The sequence below is a fragment of the Histoplasma capsulatum genome, genomic scaffold (genome assembly GCF_000149585.1).
Source record: "Histoplasma capsulatum NAm1 scaffold_7 genomic scaffold, whole genome shotgun sequence".
In the NCBI taxonomy this organism is placed as follows: domain Eukaryota; kingdom Fungi; phylum Ascomycota; class Eurotiomycetes; order Onygenales; family Ajellomycetaceae; genus Histoplasma; species Histoplasma mississippiense.
This window is the reverse complement of record NW_001813976.1, coordinates 399,424-421,491: the sequence shown is the minus strand read 5'-3', so window position 1 is coordinate 421,491 and position 22,068 is coordinate 399,424. Positions and strand designations below refer to the sequence as shown.

The following is a 22,068-nucleotide window of genomic DNA, read 5'->3' as shown; positions in this document are numbered from 1 at the left end:
AATTAATTACCTTACTCCGGGACGCCAACGACCTGGAAAATAAGGGAACAGAGAACCGTGCGTGTAGCCAATGCTCTTGCGATGGCCGCTGAGGCATCATTCTCCACCCCTTACCTCCAACACCTCGACCCCTCACAGCCACATACCTTCGAGCTTCCCTCCAAGAAGATAAATGAGGGTAGCGATGTCTCCATATTCCTTACCTCCCTTGGCTATAGGGATATCGTGACTTTCATCCTACAACTTAACCGCGCCATGGTCCCTTCGAAAATCACGGAGAAAGATGGTTCCCAACGTGTGCAAACCTGGCCCCTCAACTGCGATGCGGTTGAGTTCTCAGAGCCCGTCCGGCGTCTGCAGTCATTACTTTCGAAGATAGATTCGATAATCGATGAAGTACCTCCGGACACAGGTCCGAGACGTTTTGGAAATGTTAGCTTTCGTAGATGGTGCGAGGAAGTGGAACGGCGAGCGCCGGAGCTGATGGATGAATGTTTACAGCCTGAAGTTCTGCAGCAAGGGGCCCAGGGCCTCGATTCGTTATCTGCGAAGGAGGAGCTTATAGCTTATTTCATGGGGAGCTTTGGGAGCCAACAGAGGCTAGATTACGGAACAGGGCACGAGCTGAGCTTTGTGGCCTTTTTGGGTTGTCTATGGAAGCTCAACGGGTTCCCGAAGGCTGGGGCTGGAGTGGAGGAGAGGGGGATTGTTTTAGGTGTCATTGAACCGTATGTCACTCTCCGGTACAAACGAATGCGTTTTCTAAATTACTTCTCGGCAAATTAAACTGACTACGACTGGCCGTTCAGTTATTTTGAGTTGATTCGGCGCCTCATAATGACATATACCCTCGAACCTGCTGGATCACATGGTGTCTGGGGTCTTGATGACCATTCTTTTCTGCCTTATATCCTTGGATCTGCACAATTCTGTCCTCCAATATCAGAGTCAGATCATACTCCTACTGAGGGCTCATTGCAGACCGCGCCGGAACCAGCTACCGTTGCAAAAGCGAATATCGTGGAGAAGGAGCGTAGGAATAATATGTATTTCTCAGCTATTGGATTTATATACGATGTTAAAAGGGGTCCATTTTGGGAGCACAGTCCTATGCTTTACGACATTTCAGGGATTAGAGATGGCTGGGGAAAAATAAACAAGGTATGACATCTCCACTATATCTTCGTTCTTTCAGCAATAACATATCAATCCAACGCTGCTGACTGGGGATTAGGGCATGATCAAAATGTATAATGCTGAGGTCCTTTCCAAATTCCCCGTCGTCCAACATTTCCCCTTCGGTTCCCTTTTTCGCTGGGAACATGACCCCACGGCTGTGGCAGTTGCTCCGTCCGTTCATCTCTCCAGCAGACCAGAAAGATCGGGCGAAACGACCTCTCCAGGTTCCGTTAAGCCCACAGTTGAAGAACTCCATGGAACAAAGGCTCCTTGGGCGAAGCCCGCAGCTGACACGGGCGTCACTTCTATCCCTGGCATGTCCGCACCCTCCGCCCCGGTGCAGCCTAGAGCTAGACCCCCGCGTGTCCCCCCAACAGCTACAACCGCAGCGCCGTGGAGCAGCAATCGAGATGGAGACACTGCTGGAAAATTCTCATCACCTGATCCAAACCTACCAACTAGAGCTCCTTGGGCGGGAACAGGAGGAGGGCCAGGCCCAAACATTCCAACAAGGGCTCCTTGGGCAAAAGAACCTGCTGCTGGTCAATAATGAGCTGTACTGCAGGTTAAATTCTGGCGACCGTATGTCATGTCCTTGCGAGAAGTCTGCGGAGTCGTACGACGAGATTCGCTTTTATTATATTCTGTGGAGTATTGACGAGCTTAGTTATGAGTAAATGACTGACGAATGGTTTCATGTACGATAACGATGTGAAGTAGATTGGTAATAATCCAAGGCGTTTCCTAACTTGATAAGTATGAAATTCATGATTCGTTGATCTAAATATACATTTGCCAAAGTCAAAAATACTGGGGGTATCTCATGAGTTGAAGGAAAATAAACAATAAGAAAATACATATACCAAAGTATGAGAAAAGAAAGGGATCGAGCATATTCTAGTTATTCGGAATCATCTGACCACTCATATCCTACCAGGGGTGTGGCCGATGCTACTCGTCGGGGGTTGGAGGCTTCTTCATCTGCACCCGTAGCCGTTAACTGCGGTGGCCTAATTACATTTACTATGTTCGGAATATTGCTAGTATGATAATCCTTATCATCGGAGCCGTCGTGTTTCTGTTCTTGTTGCGGTCTATTCCCGGAGGACACCCCAGCGGTAGATTCGAGCATCTTCCGCCGCTTAACCCCAGGGGTCCAATCTGAATTGTCATCCAGCAAAAAAGGGTCAATAGCCGCCTTCGTATTTCCACTTAACTCTTTCTGTAACAGCGACTTCCGCTCTGCTACAATAGCGTCTGGTTTCTTTGGCCGCTTTTCCTTTTTTGCCCGTCCTCTATCCGGAGGGGTGAGCGGAAGCGACTTGGTCTCAAATAGTGGCTTCGAAATCGCATGGCGAACAATCGCTCCACCCACGGCATTATCGCCTGCAGGGGCAAAATCCACCATTTTTGCCCTCAACCGATCCCCCTCAGACTCCTCCAACAACTCAATCCCCAAACTCATCCTATCCTGCAGCGCCTTTGTAACTCCTTGCGCAGCCTCCCTCCGTTTCCTTTCTGCCCGAAACACCCTCCGCAGTCTACGTGACTGTTCATATGGATCCTCCCAATCACGCTCCTGCCGTTTCATCAATTCCTCCATGCGCGCCTTCTCCGTCATAACCCGTTTCTGATCCGCCACTTTCCCCTCGAGTTTCGAAAACGCATCCTTCTCCGTAGAGTTACCCGAGCCAACATCATGGGGTATCCGTAACGTAATTTCTCCGTCCTCCTCGTAGCCACCTTTGTCCAACTCGCCCGTATCCTTCCTTCGCCCACCCTCTGTGACTACATACGCGGTGTTTTTCGGGTCAGTGCGGATCTCTATCCAGCCACCGCAAACCGTATGCTTCATGCGGAAGCTGTAGATTGGCGTTGAGTAGTAGTTCCCCACGCGCTTTTTCAGTGCGTTGAAACGCACGCCCTGCCCGATTAGAACGCTATCGGCGGGCTTGCATGTGGAACACCAGACGGCAAAGGGCATTTCGAAACGGACTGTAAGTTCGCCAGTGGTATGCAAGTGTCGGGCGCGGGCGCCTAGGGGGTGCTTGTTGGCAAGCTTGTTGCCAGTTGTGAGACCTTCTTGGTCCGGGGGGACATAGCTGGATATGTATTAGCCCAGAGACAGATGTGGTTGATGCCCTGGATAGGAGTAAAGTGAACGAACCGTCCCATATCTAGATAACTGAGTTAGGAACTAGATCGAAGATTGTCCGGAACGGAATGCGAAAGGAAATAAAGTGCTTACTGAAGCCCTGCATCCTGGAGGTGCTGATCTTAAGCAGACCGAAATATCTACTCTCTCTTTTCGTGGCCGATGCTAGTGATAAAGAAACAGCTGAGTTCACAGGCAAAATATAAACATGAGGGTTGGACATCAAACAGGGAGTACTCCGTACTCAGACTGTCAGGCGGCGAATTTATATCACGTGAAAAATATGAGTTCTATCATTTACTAACTAGTTAGGGTTAAGGTTAACCCTAACCCTAAGATACGGAGCTTCATAACTGAACCATGTTGCCGCAATATTCCTCTAATCGTTATGAACTATGGACTATCTTATACTATGAGCTATATCACGGGATAGACGGCCTGTCTTTGCTGGCGTGTTCAGGGTCAATGAAAGCAGGCAACTCCTTAGGAGCGGAGGAGAAGTTTTCAACCAACAGCTCTGAAGGAGAAACGAGAACTTGAACACAGAAAAATGTTGGATGGCCAAAGTATGCACAAAATAATATCTCCGCCTTGAGGATTAATCCTTCTGGTACAATGGGAAAACCCTGTCTTGCAGAAAGCGAGCGGGAGGAGGGTAGGTACCGGCTACAAAAGGCAAAAGTTCCATATTCACAGGTAATTTTTTATGTTTACTGCAATTTTTCTCATTTGTTGTTGAGATATTAATTGATTTTCATTAGATAGCGAGTCGTTCATCAGAGCTTATTTCTCATCTTGTCCTCTAGTTACTAGTTTCAACTTGACCTAGTTTCAACTTGACCACCTGGCACTGCTGGAGATTGTTTTTGCTTGTTACGAGCTTCTTGTTACACCCCGGAGGCAGCGGAGAGAAGACGGTGATGCATTGGCACCTCAGCTCGCCAGTTGCCTCCGCTGCTAAATTTATATGGGCTTGACCTGACAGCAGTATTCGTGAAGAGCACACCTAACCGAAGGGTTGAAGCAGAAAATATTCGTCGAGTATTTTTTTTGGCAACAAGCACGCGCCGAAAGTTTGCGGGTCATGGTCAATCCCTGATTCGGTCCCAAGTTCCTTCGTCTCAAAGATTCAAGCATCCCTGCACTCACCTGTTCCAACCTCACACAACACTTTCAGAAGCTCCACGCTCTCACCAACCCACAACTTCGCACCCTTAGCCAGCTGCGGTATCTGCCAATCCTGCATTGCAACATCCCAAACACTTAAATCCTTCCGCGTAACCTCAAGACGCAGAACCTCGCTCTCGCCAGGCTGCAGCACACGAGTTTTCTCAAATTGTCTCAGCTGAAGCCTGGGGGTATCTGCCTCTCGCTCCAGGGTTGGTTGGACATACAGCTGGGCGACGGAGCGGCCGGCTACCTTTCCTGTGTTGGTGACTTTAACATCGACGTTGTATGCGATATCCCACAGGGTTGGGTTGCCGCCCTCCCTTCCACCAGCCCGTGGAGGTGGTTTTGGCGTTGTGCTATAGCCTTCCGGATATGGGTAATCCTTTCCTGACTTGATGGATGAGGGGTTATCGAGGTATGGATACAAGTAGCGCCAGATACGTTTCAGGCCCTTTGGCCACGATACTTCTGTTGCAGAAGGAATTTTGCTCGAGAATGTTGGGGTGGAAATTTTTGCAGGTCTGTCCGGGGGGTATTCGGTCAACGGCGTCACAGTTATGATTTTGGGCTCGCTGAATTTGAATGTTGTGTATGATAGCCCGTGACCGAACGGATATCGCGTGGTGATATTATTTTTGATGAAGTGGCGATAGTCAATATATAACCCTTCGTTAAAAGTATCCTGGATCTGGATTACGGGGTCGTAAATGAGATGGACGCTGTCTGGATAGTCGGCTTCAAATTTCGGGATGGTATACGGCAGATGGCCACTGGGGCTATAGTCTCCAAAAAGAATATCGGCAATAGTGCCCGCTTCCTGGCCGGGGAGATGGGCAAACAACACTGCCTTCACCGACGGGAGATCGATCCATTTCTCCATGATAATCGGGCCGACGGTGTGAACGACAACAACTACAGTTGAAAATTTCGTCGCCGCATCCATGACAAGCTTGTCACCTCCATGCCAAGCATATAGACCAGCGAGCGTTCTGTCTCCTGGATTTCCTTCAACGGTTATATAGTTCTCACCGGAATCCGAATTGATAAAAACGATTGCAATATCATCAAGTTTGACATCTGGAATGAGGGGGAAATTATTAGTGATGTGGAACTTCGTATTGGGCGCTCTTGCCCGGATGCCTTCTTGAGGGGTTACAAGATATGGAACTCTGGCACTTCCGCTCCCCCACCCCATCGTCAAGACCCCTCTATTGCAGCCTCTATCTGGGCAGGGATTGAGCCCCAGTGGATCAAGTCCCGCGTCGGCACCAAATACCCTTATCGAAGCGTCCGGATTCAGGGGCAGAACGTTATTTTCGTTTTTCAGAAGAGTAATACCATCCCTAGCAACCGCCCGGGCGATGATATTGTGGTTTTCTTGAACATCAACGAATTGGTTGACTATGCCGATTGGAGAAAGTACAGCTCCCGGATACAGAAGACCACTTTCAGCGGCTGTATGGGTTGAGAAGTTTGGCAATGGGAAGTCCTTGTCCTGCCCTAATTTGAACCATGTAGCAACAATTCGTGCAACCTAGTTGCTGAAGTCAATTTCCAAGCCCAAGGTTACCATTTTCCGCCTATACATTAGCAAATGGGGGGAAGGGCACCGCATACCATATCATTTAACCGCTCAATGGGGACAGTACCATTCAGGACTGAGCGTGACAATTCGCCTGCCCAATAGCTGTTCCCTGATAATGGAGCAACACCATCTCCTGGCATAGCCATATCCAGACCAGCAAGCGCGGATGAAACACCACCAATCTGGGCGAACCAGTCAGTCATGGTAAACCCTTGGAACCCCAACTCCTCCTTGAGAATGCCGTTGATCAACTGGCTGTTTTGACTACATGAGGAGCTGTTAACCTACGGAAAACGTTAACATAAACGACCAAGCTTGGGCTTTCACGTTCTTTTGAAGAGGAAGCCATCATACGTCATTATATGCCATCATTACGGCACCAACCCCTGCTTTGACAGACTCGGCAAAGGGCCACAGGTAGAGCTCGTGCATGGACCGGTCATCGATGTTGGCTGAGTATGGTTTCTGGAGGGAGTCAATGGGATGGACGGGGAACGCCATACGAAACATCTCCTGCTCGTTTCCGACAAGATGCTTCACAGTGGCGATGACGCCCCTGCTTTGAACGCCTTTAATTGTCAAGGCACTGGCAATTCCCTGGAGGGATGGATCCACGCCGAAGCCTTCCCAGTTTCGTCCTCCACGTGGCTTGCGTCCCAATGGGCCTACAGATGGGCCAAGATGGACATTTATCCCTTTACCACGAAACTCCTTGCCCAAGGCAACACCGCGATCGTACATCAATTGCTTGTCGAATGTGGCTCCCACAGTGATTCCAGCTGGGAAAGCTGTAATGTGGTCTGTATTTCGGACGCCAAGAGGCCCGTCTTGCAGACAAAGCCTGGGGATTCCGAATCGGGGTGCGCTTCCGGTCTGTCCCACGCAGGGCCCCATGGAATATCCAGTACCTGTTGTTAGATTCACTTTCTCAGCAAGAGTCATATTGGAAACTACTGCATGAGATTTGGCATATGCCTCCTTCCATTCAGGGACCCAACCACCCACAGGTGCTGGGTAGTATGGGGGAGATGTCCAGTCTTCGGGGCCATCTAGCCTGCTTTCGAGCGACGGCGATTTGCTGAGATCAGGTTCGATGAGGGGGAGGCAACTCAGAGCACGAATCACACCAATCAAAAGATATTTAACGAATGGCATTTTCAACGAAGAAGGAGGTAGAAAATATGGAGAGGATGAAAGAACTAAATGAAAATGAAAGAAAGACAGAAGAGGAAATGTGAGAACTTCTGGTTACTCGTGCCTCCAAGTCTGGAAGCACTAATTGACTCTAAGAAGGCTCAATTATTATTCCACAGCAATTTTGCAGCCCTCCAGTTCAGTCAAGTAGCCACCATCGCAGGGTATTTCTTACACTCCAAAAACAGGTAGGGAGCTGTGCCAGGGGCGGGTGAGTGGGGAGCGGTTGGTTGGTGCATGGAGATGAAGGGCTGATGATCCATTTCATGATGTAGGTCTGCACTGGAACCTCTGCTTGTGACCACCATTAATAGCCTTTCTGGTGAAGGAGAGTTGCTGGAATGTCATCACTCTTACCCACCTATCTCGTTATGTCGGACATAAGCTCATGTCCCATGTTTGTTCGTGGGAGCTGGAGTGCATTCCAAGTCCCAGCGCGAAATATAAGGAGAGGTGCTGAGGAAAATTTGAGGCTCCTCTCGCTTTCGGCTTCTTGGACTTCAACAAACAAGTGGTAATGCATAGTCAATGCAAATCCTGCCTATCCCAAATTCTCAATGAGCGTTAGAAAAGATAGTGCTGCAACTCAGCAGAAAATTGGATTCGGCTCCTGCAAGTCTCTATCTTCACCGTATCCCGAATCTAATTTCTTGCATCCTGCTTGGCTACCAGCATCACTCACTCAATGGTACGCTCATTAAGTCACCTCATATTTCTCCTATGGTATATAGTGAGTGAAGGAATGATAGTGATTGCATGGAAATTTATCACTTTTTCGGTGTGTCACACAACCACGTGAGAATATCTGCAGACTGTAAGTTAACTATTGCAAATACGGAGTAGAAAAAAAAAGCATTTTTCTAATTACACATAGCCATGATTAACGAAATTCTACATCACATTGCGTGCAAAACAACTCGAGGTTCTATGTAATGTAAGAGGTCTAAAACACTTAGAGAAGAATTCCACTTCATTTTCATTAGTTAAACCATCCTTCATTCAGCGTCTCTATTCGATAATGTATTATCTAGTTCAATGGATGGCGGCTGAATAGAACTGATTTATCTAATAGTTCATCTCTAGTTTTTTTTTTTTTTTTTTTTTTTTTTTTTTTCATTATTTACAAGCTTTTAACATCACTGATCAAAGTTTCTAAAGCGTAGAGATTATACGAGAATTCATAGAGCATTTGATTTAAATAATCTAATAATTTATAGAGAAGATATTTAAAGTGATAAATTACAAAAGCGTAATGATATAACTAAATAATCAATACTAGCAATTTTGGCCGTAACTACGTATTTATTAGTTAGTCCTTACCATAAGCCGAATCATCCCAACATCTACTCCGCACGTGAACTCTATATGTACTGTACAGGGGCCAACCAGAGGTGCTCGACAGGAGCTGGTAATGTGTCCCAATAACAAATGCTTCAATGCTTCAATGCAGGCTTTGGCCCTATTTTGTTTCCATGATTTCTATCTATCCTATCACCCTCTTCTTCTGCACTATCCAGTGGTTGTTAGGTGGATTATGATTACGGTGCAACACAAAAAGCTCATCACGCGACGGCCAACTTTACGCATAACTATTTGTCCCTGGAGCTCCTTTGTTCTCACTACCGGTTGAATGTCGTTATTCTTTGCCGGAAGGTATTAATCCACAACTCAATTTGGCCAGGGCTCAATGTCAAGGTTGTGTTGGCAACGAGTGCTGGAAGCCAAAACTGCCAGTTTATTCGTCCGGTTAACAAGGAGCCTTTGTTGCAGGTTTGCATTTTGGATGTTAGCTCGGTGCTGACGGTGCGGGGAGCACCGCGGCGAGCACTTCAGGTTATTCATGCTTTTTTAAGAAGCAAGCGCATGGAGGAGGTGAAGTATTTTAAGCACCCATAGACACATTGGAAGGAATCGTTGGCAGGATCGCTTGCACATTGCCTGCAACTGGGAAAGGTAGTCTCCTCCTGTCCCCCAGCATTAACCGTAAATCCAGGGCCTCTCAGGATCTCAGCCCAGAAGCTAACCAGGAGGGAGTGTGACGCAACTCAGGCTCTTCCGGTGCAGGAATCTGAGCTTCGTCATACAGTCGAATTCATTTCAGATCACCCGAATATAAAGAGCTTTTTAGAGGGAAGATCTGACAAGATATTCCAACATTTCAATATATCAAATATCTCTTCAAAGATACCATTGGCTATGGGAGGTGTCGTTGGCAATAAAATCCATACAGTATTATCTAGCAATGTCTAGTGTAGTTATTTAAAAGAAAAGTGAAGAAGAGCCCGGAATGTCAAGTGCCAAAACGCAAAATACCCATAAAATCCCACACTTGACCGCTAATTTATCCTTAATATATTCTAATTATTGTTAAAATATCCCGGGAAGAGCCAGGAGAGCTTTGTGAGGGCTTCAGCGCTCAGGTATCCTGGAGTAGTACTCAGCCCAAATTTACATGTGCCTTCCAAATGCTTTGCTTGCACGAGAGCTGCATGTTCATCCTTTTTAAGTTCATCGAGCACCGCTCCAATGAAGTTTTTCGCATTCACCGAGTTCATTTTCATATTGGCCATGACCATATCGACAGTTACATCTGCCGCCTCCGAGTGCCAGCAGTCATAATCTGTGGACATGCAAATCATCTGATAAGCAATCTCAGCTTCCCGAGCAAGTTTTGCTTCGGGAATGCACGACATGTTGATTATGCTGCCGCCCCAGGAGCGGTAGAGCTTGCTTTCTGCACGTGTGCTGAATTGTGGACCTTCTGTTGTCGAACAGTTAGCTTTTGACCTCCTTTCGAAATACAAGCTTGTAAATAATGGAGGAGTGCAATAAGGCCGTACCCATGCATATGAGTGTGCCGCGGTCATGAAGCACAACGCCATCCCCTTCCAAGCTATGCCCACATGCCCGCACCACCTTCGCCATCTGCTCATCGAACGGGTCCGCAAAACCAACATGTGCCACTGCGCCGCCCTCGAAAAACGTCCACGGCCGCACTCCCTTCGTCAGGTCAATAACTTGGTCTGGTACGACAAAGTCTCGCGGTTTAATGGCCTCCTGCAAACTCCCAACGGCAGAAAAAGCGACAATACTTCGTACCCCGATTGATCGGAGGGCAGCAATGTTTGCGCGCGCTGGTACTTCGTGCGGTGCGTACTCATGATGCAGACCGTGCCGACTCAGGAATGCGACAGGGACTACCTTGCCAGTTGTCGAACAGGTGTGATGGAGGATTGTTATCGGAGAAGACGGTGGTCCCCATGGCGTGGTGATGTTGAGAGATGCAACTTGTGTGAAATCGGGTAATTCTCTAAGCCCAGTACCGCCGATGACGGCAATATGGACTGGATCGGGTATATTGAAGCTGCATTGTCAGTATCAGTTTATACAGATCTACCATTTAACTCTCACAGATTGAGGGGCCCTACATACCGTTGTATGTTTCTCGGAGAGCCGCCATTGTGTTTATTTTTGTGCGAACCGCCTAGTATACACGGGAAGCTCCCCACGGGTGGCGTGAGAGGCTAATATATTGGTATATGCCGATAACAGCTGAAAATGGCGCGGCGGAAGAACAGCGGTTAGTGCTATCGAGCGGTTGAAAATCGCGGGATTGAAGCATTGAATTTGGCGGGGAAAAGCTTTCAGGTTCACGTGCCCAGGAAGCCCTAATTGGCCATATCCAGGGGTTGCCCTGGCATGATTCCATCCTTGATTGCTGGAGCATAGGATAATGTCCACTGAAAACTCCCACGGATCGAATAGGTGGTGATTATGCTCCTAATATCTCTGGAAGCACGTCCTTTAACTCGATATCAAGGTACACACTGCCCCAGTGAATTTTAAGGATTTGCAAGCGACATACCATGCTAGCAAGGGTCTCGTAATCAGGAGCCTACTGGCTTGACCGAACAAATGGCAATTTGGGTAACAACGTAGAAATTGAGGAAAGTTTTCGAAATATACTGTGACACTTGTGGAGTAGAGATTCCACTATATACCCCGGACTACCAGTTACGCATCCCTGTTTACAAACTCGAGTGGAAATTGAAGCATATGCTGCCCCACAACCATCTCTTCGGTCAAAGGTTGCTTTTGGTATCAACGCCCATAAGGAGATAGAGAAACGCATGAGTTTGCTTATAATGATCCTTAATGACTGGGCAAACTCGCAACTCGGTCAGAAACGGGATGAATATATTTGAATCTAGTAAGTATCAAAATCAACCCATGCTCTATCATACGCACCCGTTAAACGCCACTAAGCCGAAAAATCATCATGAGTGACCAGAGGTATTTGTAGATGAATGAAAGCCTGAATCATGACGAGAGTTGGACTCTCTTGTATGTTCACAAGAGAGCTTGCTCGTTTTGGTCTTGCCCGTATGGAAAATCTCTGTTAATAGCATGCGAATGCGGCTCTCGCCTTTCCCCTTTCCTTTCCCTTTGTTTCGGTTTCGCCTTAATTTTCCACCTCGTACTCCAACGCCATGGCTGTCCTCGCTCCCTTCTAGCCTGGCAACGAATTCGTGAATCGCGGCAGCGTGTGCTTTTTGGATGTGCTGGAGTTCTGCCGCAAACGACGCTTGAAGGTCTTCCAATTCTGTATTATGCTTCTTGTTAAGTTGAGCAATCAGCTCTTTCTCTCGTTCCCCCAGCCGTTCATTGGCCACTCGATCATTTTCTATCTTGATGTCTTGGAAATGCTTCTCCAGTTCCGATTTCTGTGCCGCAAGAGCTTGCTCTTTTGCCTTCTCAAGCTCTTCTAGAGCTCTCAACCTCTCCTCCAGAGTTAGTCGCAGCTCACTTAACTCGTTCTTTGGTTCCTGTTCGCGGGAATCCAGAGCTTCGGATGTTTCCGTGAGGGCTTTTTGCAACTTCTTAATTTCCTCTGCAAGTTGTTGGTTGTGGAGTTGTAGAGCTTCGGATTTATCTGCAAGAGTTTTCTGTAACACCTTAATCTCCACCTCCCGCTCCCGCTCACGAACTTCAAGGGCTTCAGACTTTTCCGTGAGAGATTGCCGTAGCCGTGTGACTTCTTCTTCAAGCTCTTGAATATGACATTTTTGCGCTTCAGCTTCTACTGCAAAGGTGTGCCGTACCTGTTCGGCTTCCTCCTCCAGCCGCTGCTTGTCGCATTCCAGAGCTCCAGACCTTTCTATGAGAGTTCGTCGTACTTCCTTCACCTCTTCCTCTCTCTCTTTCTTATGACACTCTAGAGCTTCAGACTTTTCCGCCAATTTTTGCTGCAAGTCTTTGACTTCTTCGTCCCGCTCCCGTTTGAAGAATTCTAGAGCCTTGGACTTTTCGGAAAGTGCTCGGCGAAGCTCCTTGGTCTCTTCGTCTCGCTGCTTCTGATGATTTTCAAGGGCTTCGGATTTTTCCACAAAAGCCCGTCTCATCTCTTTTATTTCTTCTTCTAGTTTAGCCTTAGCTTCATTGGCAGCGTCCAGGTCATTCTGCAATTTAATTCGAAAAGAAGACAATTGTCCCTGAAGTCCATTGATCTTGTCGTTCAATCCAGAGCACTCTGTGGTGTGGTCGCTAATCAGCTTCCGTATTTGTCCCCGCAACGCCTCGATGTGGAACTCTTTATGCATCAAAGCTTGTTCTAGAGGTAGTTTGGCTTCCGATTTGTTATGTTCGTTCTCCTGGTAAAATTTTTCGGTCCTGGTGCCACTGTAGCTGGACAAAGGGCGGCTGAGTCTCGGGCTCTCATTCTTGATCCATTTGTATAAAAACGCGGCCGGAGAATTATCATCATCCTCTTGCCGTGGTGCCTGGATAAATGGTTTTGTTGGTGTTACGGGACGATTTGATACGGAAAAGCTATCACGCGGCCTGTAGGGGCTTGGAGGAGACATGATGTCCTCGTTGTATAATTCTGTATACGCTTTTTTCGGACCCGCCACGAAGGTTCTGCAGTGATATTTGATTTTATTGCAGAAACGAGGAGATATGGTCCAGCAAGAAGCACGGGAAATCGATGCGAGGTCGAAAGAATTCGATAAGACAGGAGGGAGGGATGCGTTCTGGAAGATGGCGGCCATGTGTGGAGTCTTTGGTCGCGAAGTACGGACGGTGTATCATTTCCAAAGATGCAGGACAACGTGTACGCGGGGCCCTCAATTGAGGGGCCCAATGGTTTCAAAGCGTGAAGTGCCGCCCGCCATTTCTGCCATATCATACGGCACGTCTTAGCCGAACCAATTTTTCAGTCGTTTCTGGGTGGTTTCATTTGTCCTGCCGTTTGCCCGGTTCTGCGCATGTTTGCGGTGGCCAGGATGTTCCTGTGCGCATTTGTTGTAAAACCGGGACAAAGCCAATATTCCCTTGCCAAACAAAACACGGAGCTAGCCCTGTGAAAAGAGATATTGACGCCTGTGCCAACAGGCTGGGTCATTGGTAGATAATTGGAGAATAAAAACACTGTGCAGCCAACTACAGCGCTGGAAAAGCTGGCGGCTACCCCAAGAATCAGTCGAGCGCCGTCGCCTGATCATGCAGAACTGTGTTGGCACGCAAGGCTCTCTTCGGAGGTGGTTTGGGCGCGAACCGCATCGATTGTTAGTCGCATTGTGACGCCATGGCGGGAGGTAAATAAACACAGATCCAGCCACCAAGGTTGCCCCCGCTGGATGTAATCCGTAGCAAGTGGGTTTTGTCTCATTATTACATTTGTTTTCCACTCCGTAATTTTGTCAATCGATTTAATAGATTTGTGTATTATACTCGCACTATGTAGTTAACTATTGCAGGTATGGTGTTGTGATGGTACGACTGCGGATAACATGAGTTTACATTTGATAGTTTATTCCCACATTGTACTGTACCTGCTAAATGCTAAAATATCGAAGATATACTGTACAAGGCCCCATACTGTGGTAGATCTAAATATAAATTTATTATGTATAAATTAATAGAGGCGGATATATAGGACAGGGTATCTCTTGATTAAAAACCTCTAAGCATATTTTAGCTCGGAGTTGCTCGCCTTTACGCCCTACACGGGCAGTCATTTTGTAGAAAAATATAAGGACTGTAGCGCATGTAGATAACTAGGTGGTAATCGGTTGCGAGGTAAGAGGTTTCCGGTCCCTCTCACAGACGAATCAGTCGAATGTGATCTTCTTCCCCTGGAAAGAAGCCTGAGCTTTCCATGCCTTGGCTTTCTTCGCTGCTTCCCAGGAAGGATGCAGAGGCTTTTGCTCTGAGTCTTGGCGATTCCTACGCTGTTCAAAGTTCGGATTTGGAGCCTGTGCGGCGCTTTCGACTTTGGGTCTTCGAGAAGACAAGGCACCCGGAAGCCCCCCTCTTCCCCGCTTCCCTCTCGTCTCATCACGAGACAAAGCTCCTCTCCGCATATCCCATCCACTATCACGCGATTTTTCCTTCTCTGGCGGTTGGTTTTTAAGATGATTAGCCCCTGAACCAAACTTCTTTTCCCATAATTTTCTCCTAGCTTGCTGGCCCATCCTGTTTTTCCGCGGCTGAATGGCGGCTGCTGCCGCGTCCTCTTCGGCGGATTCTGATCCTGACCAGTAGCCACCCATGGTCAGGGAAGGAAGAAACGCTGTTTCCGCATTCTTATTATTCGGCTTGGAAGTTTTGGTAGTGGTTTTCGACGTAGGTTCCAACGATACGATAGAAGATGTGGGTGAGAGGGGCGGTTCAATTCCCGCCAAAGTTAGATGGGAATGATGGTCGTTTTCGTCCTTTCCCTGGTCATCCGTTTCAGGTTCCGATTCTGAAGAAGATGCTAATTGCGCATTATACTGTTTTATGTATGCATCTTCCATTTCAAGATCGCTTTCGTAGGCTTGGTGCAGTTTCGAGGCCGGTCCTTCCTCCACTATCTCCGAACCTTTGGGATTTGGCGGGGGGTTCTCACGATCCATTGGTTTTGCAGTAAGTACGCTGTCACTAATGCCTAAAATGTGACGTATGTCGTTTGTTATACCCGGTAGAACGTTTCTCACAGGGTTTGAATTGAATAAACGAGCTATAACATTCGCTTCAGGACCATTTTGTGGGCCTTCTAGGCGGGGTTTCCTTGCGGACAGAAATCTAGAAAACGCTGGAGACTCTGCAATCCGCTTCGTCCTCACCAGATGCTTGAGCAAGTGTCGTTCCGCAGTAACTCCTAGATCCAGGGCCTACGATTGTCAATTCGAGAATACATATATTATATATATATATATATATACTTGGTAGAAATAAACAAGTAAAATCACACCTTTAAAGCTTGAATTTCCTCCCCTATTCGGGATAGCTGTGCGGTTTCATTTTTCTGTTTAGAAGTCTTTTGGCGACGTCCCAGCTTTTGGCGTTCGAAACCACGGGCGGTTTTGAGAGCCCGGAAGATTAGTTGACAGCCATGCTCCAACTTCTGCTCGAGACGGGCAATTTGGATTCGCAGTCTCCTATCATCCTGGTTGGATAGCATGCTCGACTCCTCATGGTCGCCTCGTTTCCTTTTTGGCATGGTAACGGTTAAGTATACCTGTCCCTTAGAACCGTAGCTGCGCGATCAAATGCTCTCCAACTGAACACCAACAACAAAATATAAAATATAAAACACTGGTGTTTATCGGCTGGAGACAGTCAAGCAAAATTGATAATGCGCTAAGTCACGTGTAACTTGCTGAGTAAGCGCGGCTGTGAGCCAAGCGGCTATTCTTCTGAATCGGGACAGTGGGAACAAACTCGGCATCTCGTAAATTTAACGATCGCGCTTTTAGCAGCAAAACGGCTAACGGTCTGAGCTGTGGATATAAAAATGGTGCATCGGCAATCATTCACGAGCTTTTCGTAATCCTAGCAACGCCTGCCATGGCTTCGCAAACACCAGAACCCCCACCCAAAGTCCGTAGAGGGCCTCGAGGCAATAAGCGTGCCCGCCTTGTCTGCCTTCGGTGCCACGAGAAAAAGGTAACCGGATGCAATTAAGCTAATCGGCTGGGACATGTATGCTAACCGGTAGAATAGATTAAATGTGACCTACAAGTCAACAACTCCGAATGCGAATCTCCGAGATGCTCGAGGTGCGAGATTGCTGGGTATGAATGCCGGTACGTATCATAAACTTTGTGCTTGGGAGCAATATATATCCCCATGTATTGACCGATTTTAAAAGGATTCGTCCATCGAAACGCGGCGCAGGTAATCGAGCATCGGTCCGGCATAGTAGCCTAGATGATTTTGATACCGTCGATTCCTTGCCCATTGTGTCCTTGCCAAACGACCCCACTTCTAAATCGACACCGAGCAATCATAGCCAGGTTCATGTTAAAACTGAGCCATCTGTCCACTGCGTAGTAACGGATGATCGAATGGCCACGGAAAGCACTTCGCATTTCTCAGGAGGAATTGGGAGGCCCCCACTCTCCTATCCAAGTTCTCCGGAAGGCATTCGCCAACCAACCTCCCAATTTCCGTCAGCTCGGACAGCCTCCTTACCCGTTAAGGCGCACGATAGCGGACAAGCCCAGAATGCCCTGTATTCCAGCGGATCAGGTCTCCTACAGATATTGGATAACTCTGCGGCAATGGGCCAGCTCAACTCATCTCAACCGGTGCTGCAGCCTGTAGATCTACCATCCCCGGCATTGCAAGAAAGTTTCATGGACACTTACTTTCAGTTTTGCTACACATGGTGTCCCATTCTCGACAACTCCACTCTCTTTCCGGAACAAGAGGAGTCCAACTCTGTCCTCCTCAACCAGGCATTAGCGCTTCTTGGAAGCCGAATCCAGCCGTCCGTACTGCAGCAGGTCCCTCCAATCGTGTACTACAACCGAGCGAAAGCCCTTTTTCTTGGGAACCATGAAAGCAACCCGATAACATGCATGAAAGCACTTCTGCTGTTTTATTGGTGGGGATCGGCTCCGAATAGCCCCAGCCTCGACACTGTGTGGTGGTGGACAGGTGTTGCCATCAGGTTAGCACAGCAAATTGGCTTGCACCGAGAGCCAACGCCTGGTCAGGTTATGCGACCTAATGAATCACCAGGTTTGCGACGAAGACTTTGGTGGACATTGTTTGTATGTGGAAAAAATTCAATTATTATTGAGTTTATCAGCTAACAGAAGACACAGGCAAGGGAACGCCTAACCAGTATATGCCAAGGCAGGCCTTGCATAATTGATCCCTCAGATTGCAACGTTAGAGAGCCGTCCCCGGAGGACTTTCCTGAACCAAAAGACCATTTCCGCGTGCAAACTTTTATATATTGGGTTCGACTTTCCAGTGTTGTTGGCAAAGTTGCAAAATATCTGTTACAAAAAAACGAAACAACCCAATTCCCAGGGCATTTAGCCAGGGAATTAGTTGATTGGGTTCAGTCCCTTCCTGAGCCATTGCGCCTGCCCATCGCAACTAATCGCACGACACCATTCAACCGGGATGTGCATCAATTGCATCTACCTTACCTTACCACAATAACCCTTCTGTATCTAACAAAATCCTCCCAGCCGCTCCGCAAAGCGTATACCACTGCAGTCCTTTCTGCGTCCTGCGTTGCCCGTATTTTCGAGGACTTCTTGACACGAGGCTCCATACGATTTCTCCAGGGGATGGGGGTGTGGCACATTGCGGTTGCAATCTTAGCACTTTTGCATGCGCGTCGAATACAAACCTTGACCACAACTGCGGACAGCCATATCAAAATCCTTAGAATTGCCCTAAAAGAGATGGCCACAATGTGGCCATCTGCGAGCATGTTGGACCAAGCATTCGACGGCCTTCTGGCGAATAATCGATTTGCTGTCTCCGAAGAGCGGTCCCCAACGCTCACTATGGACGTGAGACCTATAAACTCACTCTCTGAATTGGCCGATCTTGCAACCGGAACACTTATAAATGCGACAGACTTTTACCCTTTTGCTACGACACAGACGAGCCCTTTGGTCGAAATATTGTTAACGCAAAATACTACGATGATTTTCGCTGATCTCGAATGGCCGCGTGATATCTCATCCCAACTGCATGATTTACTCGATTCGTTTGGAGGTGTTTAGTAATGAGGTTTTTTTACTGCGTTAGCGAGGGACTTGCTTTCAATTCTCTGCATTGGGGCTCTATTAAAACAGAAGGAATGTCGTTAGGTGTCACTTTTTAGATATCTAGATAGGGAAGAAGGGATACGAATTTTCGGGAAAAGGGGAGCTCTACGCAACGACTCCAATTTGGTTTATCATGAGGGATGAATTGGAGTTGAGGAATTTTTTGTCAGATATTGATTTTGCTTCTGTTCGCCTTCGGTCTGTCCTCGTGTAAATTACGAGGGCGTCCCTTTTATTATTATTATTATTATTATTATTATTATTATTATTATTATTATTATTATTATTATACCCCAAAAAGTCACCAAGGTAGTCATCCATCTCCTCTAGTGGCCAGTTAGCTAGCCTTCTCGAGGAAGATTAATATTCGTCTCATTCCTGAGTTCTCTAGACGTTCTTTCCTAGCGATATCCGGTTCTAAATGCTCCCTTCAAAATATTCGCTTTATAAAGGTAATCCAGGGAAACTTTAGAGCAATAGCCGGTTACAACCCAGTGCCGAGTTCTTGTTTGATGCGGTTGCCGACCGCCGAAGACTTGGCACACATGATCATGTGCCCCGCTTTTATCGGCAAAACTCAACATCAAAACTTGGAAGCGAAGTTTCCTTGCCAGATTCTTATACTCCGTACTGGTTGTTAAATTGTCATGTCGGATTGGAGATCAATCATGCTTGATTACCCTACGAGCACACCGGCCGGCGGGCTGGCTGCCTGGACGCGGTCAGTCACCTTTGGTTTGCCGACAGGGTGGGCGGCTAAAAATACATACATCTTTGCCAGGGTACAGTCCAGCGGCTATTTCAAATATGCCACGGACCCGATTCTTGGATTTTGGAACTTGCGTTGATCTCAGGACGGTAATGGCTCGCAGGTGGCCCGGCTGGATTCCGTCTGGAAGTCCGCTTAAAATACCTCTCTCATGGATATTTTGCCAAAGTGCGTTTTATTGGTGCTGCGGATATATTGCAGGGTATCAAGCGTGCCGAGTGTCCAGTATAAAGTAGAATTTGAAGCGCAACTTCAGCAAGCTTCTATGTTTGAGAATACTCCTTGGGTAAGAGGATGTGTGGTATCTCTGGCTGAGGACGGATTGAAATCGCCTTACTGCTCTTGATCCTGAGGTGGCTAGGGATAGTCGACGACAGTGCGAATTCCGACCTTTGTCTAATATCGTCACTTCACAATGCCCATACTGTTCGGTCCCTATTCTTGACACAAAATCGTGAATAACGACAGAAAACAAGTTCACTGCCGCCTATCTACCCACTTTGCATTGCTAAAGTTTTTGTCTACTCTTGATCAGTCCGTCCAGATGTAAATTCGTTCCAGTGTGAGCTTTATTCTTAGCCCGTATCCCTATCTTAGGTTCTCCCGCAAAATTATCCAAAATCTGTGAAATAGCCTGGGCAGAAACGAGCAGGCGAGGAGCAAAAACTCGGGAAGCTCGCGAGCATTTCATCTCGAACAGAAACTGGATGTTCATCACATATTGACCATGCCTTTCATCCTCGATCAGGAATCAAATATACCCCTAGGCATATCTATCAACCATTTCAAATCCCCTCCGCTGCCCAATACCCACCTTAAGCATCCAGAAAACGCCACAAGTTATGGGTACATTATAGTTTCCAACTGTACCCCTTTGATTTTTCCACTGCTCATCTGATCAATTTTAGAGAATCGAATAGATATCCTTTCAAGTGATATTGGAGCGTATTAAAGCTACAGCCTCATCGCACCACTAGCTTCATCGCACCTTCTCAGCTACACATCGCCACCTGGTCCTTGTTACCTACCGCTGCCATCTTCCCTATTCTCTTTGACCAGGACGTAGCTACCGCCCTGCACCAGCGCGCGTGTTTCTGATCAAAATGCCCTGGACTGGCGTCCAAGTGAAATCCTTTAGTGAAGGGGCGCTGTAGCTCCTGCAATGGGATCACAGGTACTGGGAACGGGAGGCATGCTGCTTTGGATTATTAGCCTGTATGTTAATAGCGTATCGGGCTAGTAGGATTGGCATGGGATGTATCCGGCTGGGAGCTAACGTGGCTTTCTTGTGTGCTGTCTCTGGTATGCGCTGCTGTAAAGTTAATGTGGGAGAGGGATGAGCTGCTGCCTCGGGAGATAGGGCAGAAAGAGCAGAGGATTATCCTGAGAATAAAGAAAAAAGGATGGCTATTTTCTTTTGCTTTCTCTTCGCTCCTCTTTCTAACGTTGTATGCAGATGAGTTGAGGTTTTTCGGGTAATATGGTGTGCTATACCCTGATTGCCTTAATTCTTGGATGTGTTTATTGTTATAATCTGGGTGGACATATGACTATGGAGAAAATGTAGCGAGTTTAGGACACATTTGGTCATGTAGATGACATGAGATGAACACCAGGGAGATTGTGTTTTGAAGCTAAAATAAATCCACAATAAAAACGGAAATAAATTGTTATACACTATATATGTGCTACTTTTTCGGCTCCTCCTTTTCTTCAGGTTTGGGGCTTGGTAATTTGAACTGTTATTGTGCATCACGGGTTAACCGGGGGCTCTCTCCATTATGAGCGTAGAAATGACTTACTTCGCTTGGTGTCTTGTCGATACCATCTCCAATCTGTTCCCAGGCAGAGGACCCCCCTTGGAAGTCGCGGAAAGCCTGTGTCATCTCCAATGGCTCAACGACAATTCTCTTCTTTTCTTCGTCATATCGAATTTCCGTGTATCCCGTTAGTGGGAAATCCTTTCTCAGTGGATGTCCATCGAATCCGTAATCCGTCATAATACGTCGGAGATCAGGGTGGTCGACAAAAAACACGCCAAACAAATCGTACACCTCACGTTCGTACCACAGGGCTCCGTCGTAGAGACAGGTAATACTAGGCACTGGGGTGGCTTCGTCCGCGTACGTTTTGACACGTATCCGCGAATTGTGACGCACGCTGAGAAGATTGTAAACTACCTCGAAGCGCTGATCACGGCCGGGGAAATCAACAGCCGTAATGTCAACAACTTGTGTATACTCCGCCGCCGTGTGTTGTTTGAGGAAAGTAAAAGTAGGTATGACGCCTGAAGGGGGGATGTAGATGGTCAATTCGTCTTTCCAGACGGAGAACTGCTGGATATATTTCGGCAGGCAGGACATGAGGTATTGGCCATATTTGTGTAGGCTCGCGGATTTTTCGGCGTATTTGTCTACGGGATTGACAACAGAGCGGTGTAATTCCCCGACGGCTGGAGGCATCCAGAAAAAAGTGTCAGCACATACGGAATTGATATAGCAGCTTGTCAAAGAGGTTTAGAGTGTGAACTGACCAGGGCGAGGTAGCTCTCTCATATTTGGGGTTGGAGTGTTGGATACGACCTTCGCCTGTCGCAACGGGCTAGCTGCGGAGAAGAAGCGCGCAGAAGACGGTCTAGCAGTAGAGGCCAGGGAGCGACTGGAGCCCAGACGCATGGCCGGCCGTGCAGACGCCATGATTATGGATCAATTGGGGTGTGAATGGGAATAGATACTCTGGAGAACGGCCCAACACAGGCGCAGGAACGATGAACGCCTGGATTACATAATAATTACCACGTGATGTCACACATGATGGATGAGCTAATCTGTCTAAAACGGGACTAGTGTGTAAGAAAGCTCATCCTCAACTCATTCTCCTCTTTCCACTACAACTCCTCTCGCCATCACCACGCTGGCACCTGCGACGCGGCAACTCTCCTCTTCATTCCTCT

General features: G+C 47.5%; 8 protein-coding genes across 8 annotated transcripts; 2 read left to right on the top strand and 6 right to left on the bottom strand.

Annotated features, from left to right (window-relative positions):
- Positions 1 to 81: 81 nt before the first annotated feature.
- HCAG_05771 (hypothetical protein) lies at positions 82 to 1,729 on the top strand (the record flags this gene model as incomplete). The annotated part of the gene is made up of 4 exons (XM_001538116.1): positions 82 to 432; positions 502 to 728; positions 810 to 1,161; positions 1,235 to 1,729. 4 exons carry the CDS (start codon positions 82 to 84, stop codon positions 1,727 to 1,729), a joined length of 1,425 nt encoding a protein of 474 aa, XP_001538166.1.
- A 351-nt stretch (positions 1,730 to 2,080) lies between these two features.
- HCAG_05770 (conserved hypothetical protein) lies at positions 2,081 to 3,354 on the bottom strand (the record flags this gene model as incomplete). Its single annotated transcript, XM_001538115.1, has 2 exons — positions 2,081 to 3,281; positions 3,347 to 3,354. 2 exons carry the CDS (start codon positions 3,352 to 3,354, stop codon positions 2,081 to 2,083), a joined length of 1,209 nt encoding a protein of 402 aa, XP_001538165.1.
- A 782-nt stretch (positions 3,355 to 4,136) lies between these two features.
- HCAG_05769 (hypothetical protein) lies at positions 4,137 to 7,244 on the bottom strand (the record flags this gene model as incomplete). Its single annotated transcript, XM_001538114.1, has 4 exons — positions 4,137 to 4,291; positions 4,484 to 6,038; positions 6,122 to 6,373; positions 6,444 to 7,244. 4 exons carry the CDS (start codon positions 7,242 to 7,244, stop codon positions 4,137 to 4,139), a joined length of 2,763 nt encoding a protein of 920 aa, XP_001538164.1.
- A 2,396-nt stretch (positions 7,245 to 9,640) lies between these two features.
- Positions 9,641 to 10,743, bottom strand: HCAG_05768 (conserved hypothetical protein; the record flags this gene model as incomplete). The annotated part of the gene is made up of 3 exons (XM_001538113.1): positions 9,641 to 10,044; positions 10,124 to 10,627; positions 10,716 to 10,743. 3 exons carry the CDS (start codon positions 10,741 to 10,743, stop codon positions 9,641 to 9,643), a joined length of 936 nt encoding a protein of 311 aa, XP_001538163.1.
- Positions 10,744 to 11,560: 817 nt separating this feature from the next.
- On the bottom strand, positions 11,561 to 13,147 carry HCAG_05767 (predicted protein; the record flags this gene model as incomplete). Its single annotated transcript, XM_001538112.1, has 2 exons — positions 11,561 to 12,048; positions 12,091 to 13,147. The coding sequence occupies 2 exons, from the start codon at positions 13,145 to 13,147 to the stop codon at positions 11,561 to 11,563; spliced, it is 1,545 nt and encodes a 514-aa protein (XP_001538162.1).
- Positions 13,148 to 14,395: 1,248 nt separating this feature from the next.
- On the bottom strand, positions 14,396 to 15,181 carry HCAG_05766 (predicted protein; the record flags this gene model as incomplete). Its single annotated transcript, XM_001538111.1, has 1 exon — positions 14,396 to 15,181. One exon carries the CDS (start codon positions 15,179 to 15,181, stop codon positions 14,396 to 14,398), a length of 786 nt encoding a protein of 261 aa, XP_001538161.1.
- A 934-nt stretch (positions 15,182 to 16,115) lies between these two features.
- On the top strand, positions 16,116 to 18,301 carry HCAG_05765 (predicted protein; the record flags this gene model as incomplete). The annotated part of the gene is made up of 4 exons (XM_001538110.1): positions 16,116 to 16,214; positions 16,272 to 16,354; positions 16,561 to 17,326; positions 17,381 to 18,301. 4 exons carry the CDS (start codon positions 16,116 to 16,118, stop codon positions 18,299 to 18,301), a joined length of 1,869 nt encoding a protein of 622 aa, XP_001538160.1.
- A 2,527-nt stretch (positions 18,302 to 20,828) lies between these two features.
- HCAG_05764 (NADH-ubiquinone oxidoreductase 30.4 kDa subunit, mitochondrial precursor) lies at positions 20,829 to 21,811 on the bottom strand (the record flags this gene model as incomplete). Its single annotated transcript, XM_001538109.1, has 3 exons — positions 20,829 to 20,854; positions 20,914 to 21,567; positions 21,649 to 21,811. 3 exons carry the CDS (start codon positions 21,809 to 21,811, stop codon positions 20,829 to 20,831), a joined length of 843 nt encoding a protein of 280 aa, XP_001538159.1.
- Positions 21,812 to 22,068: the final 257 nt, after the last annotated feature.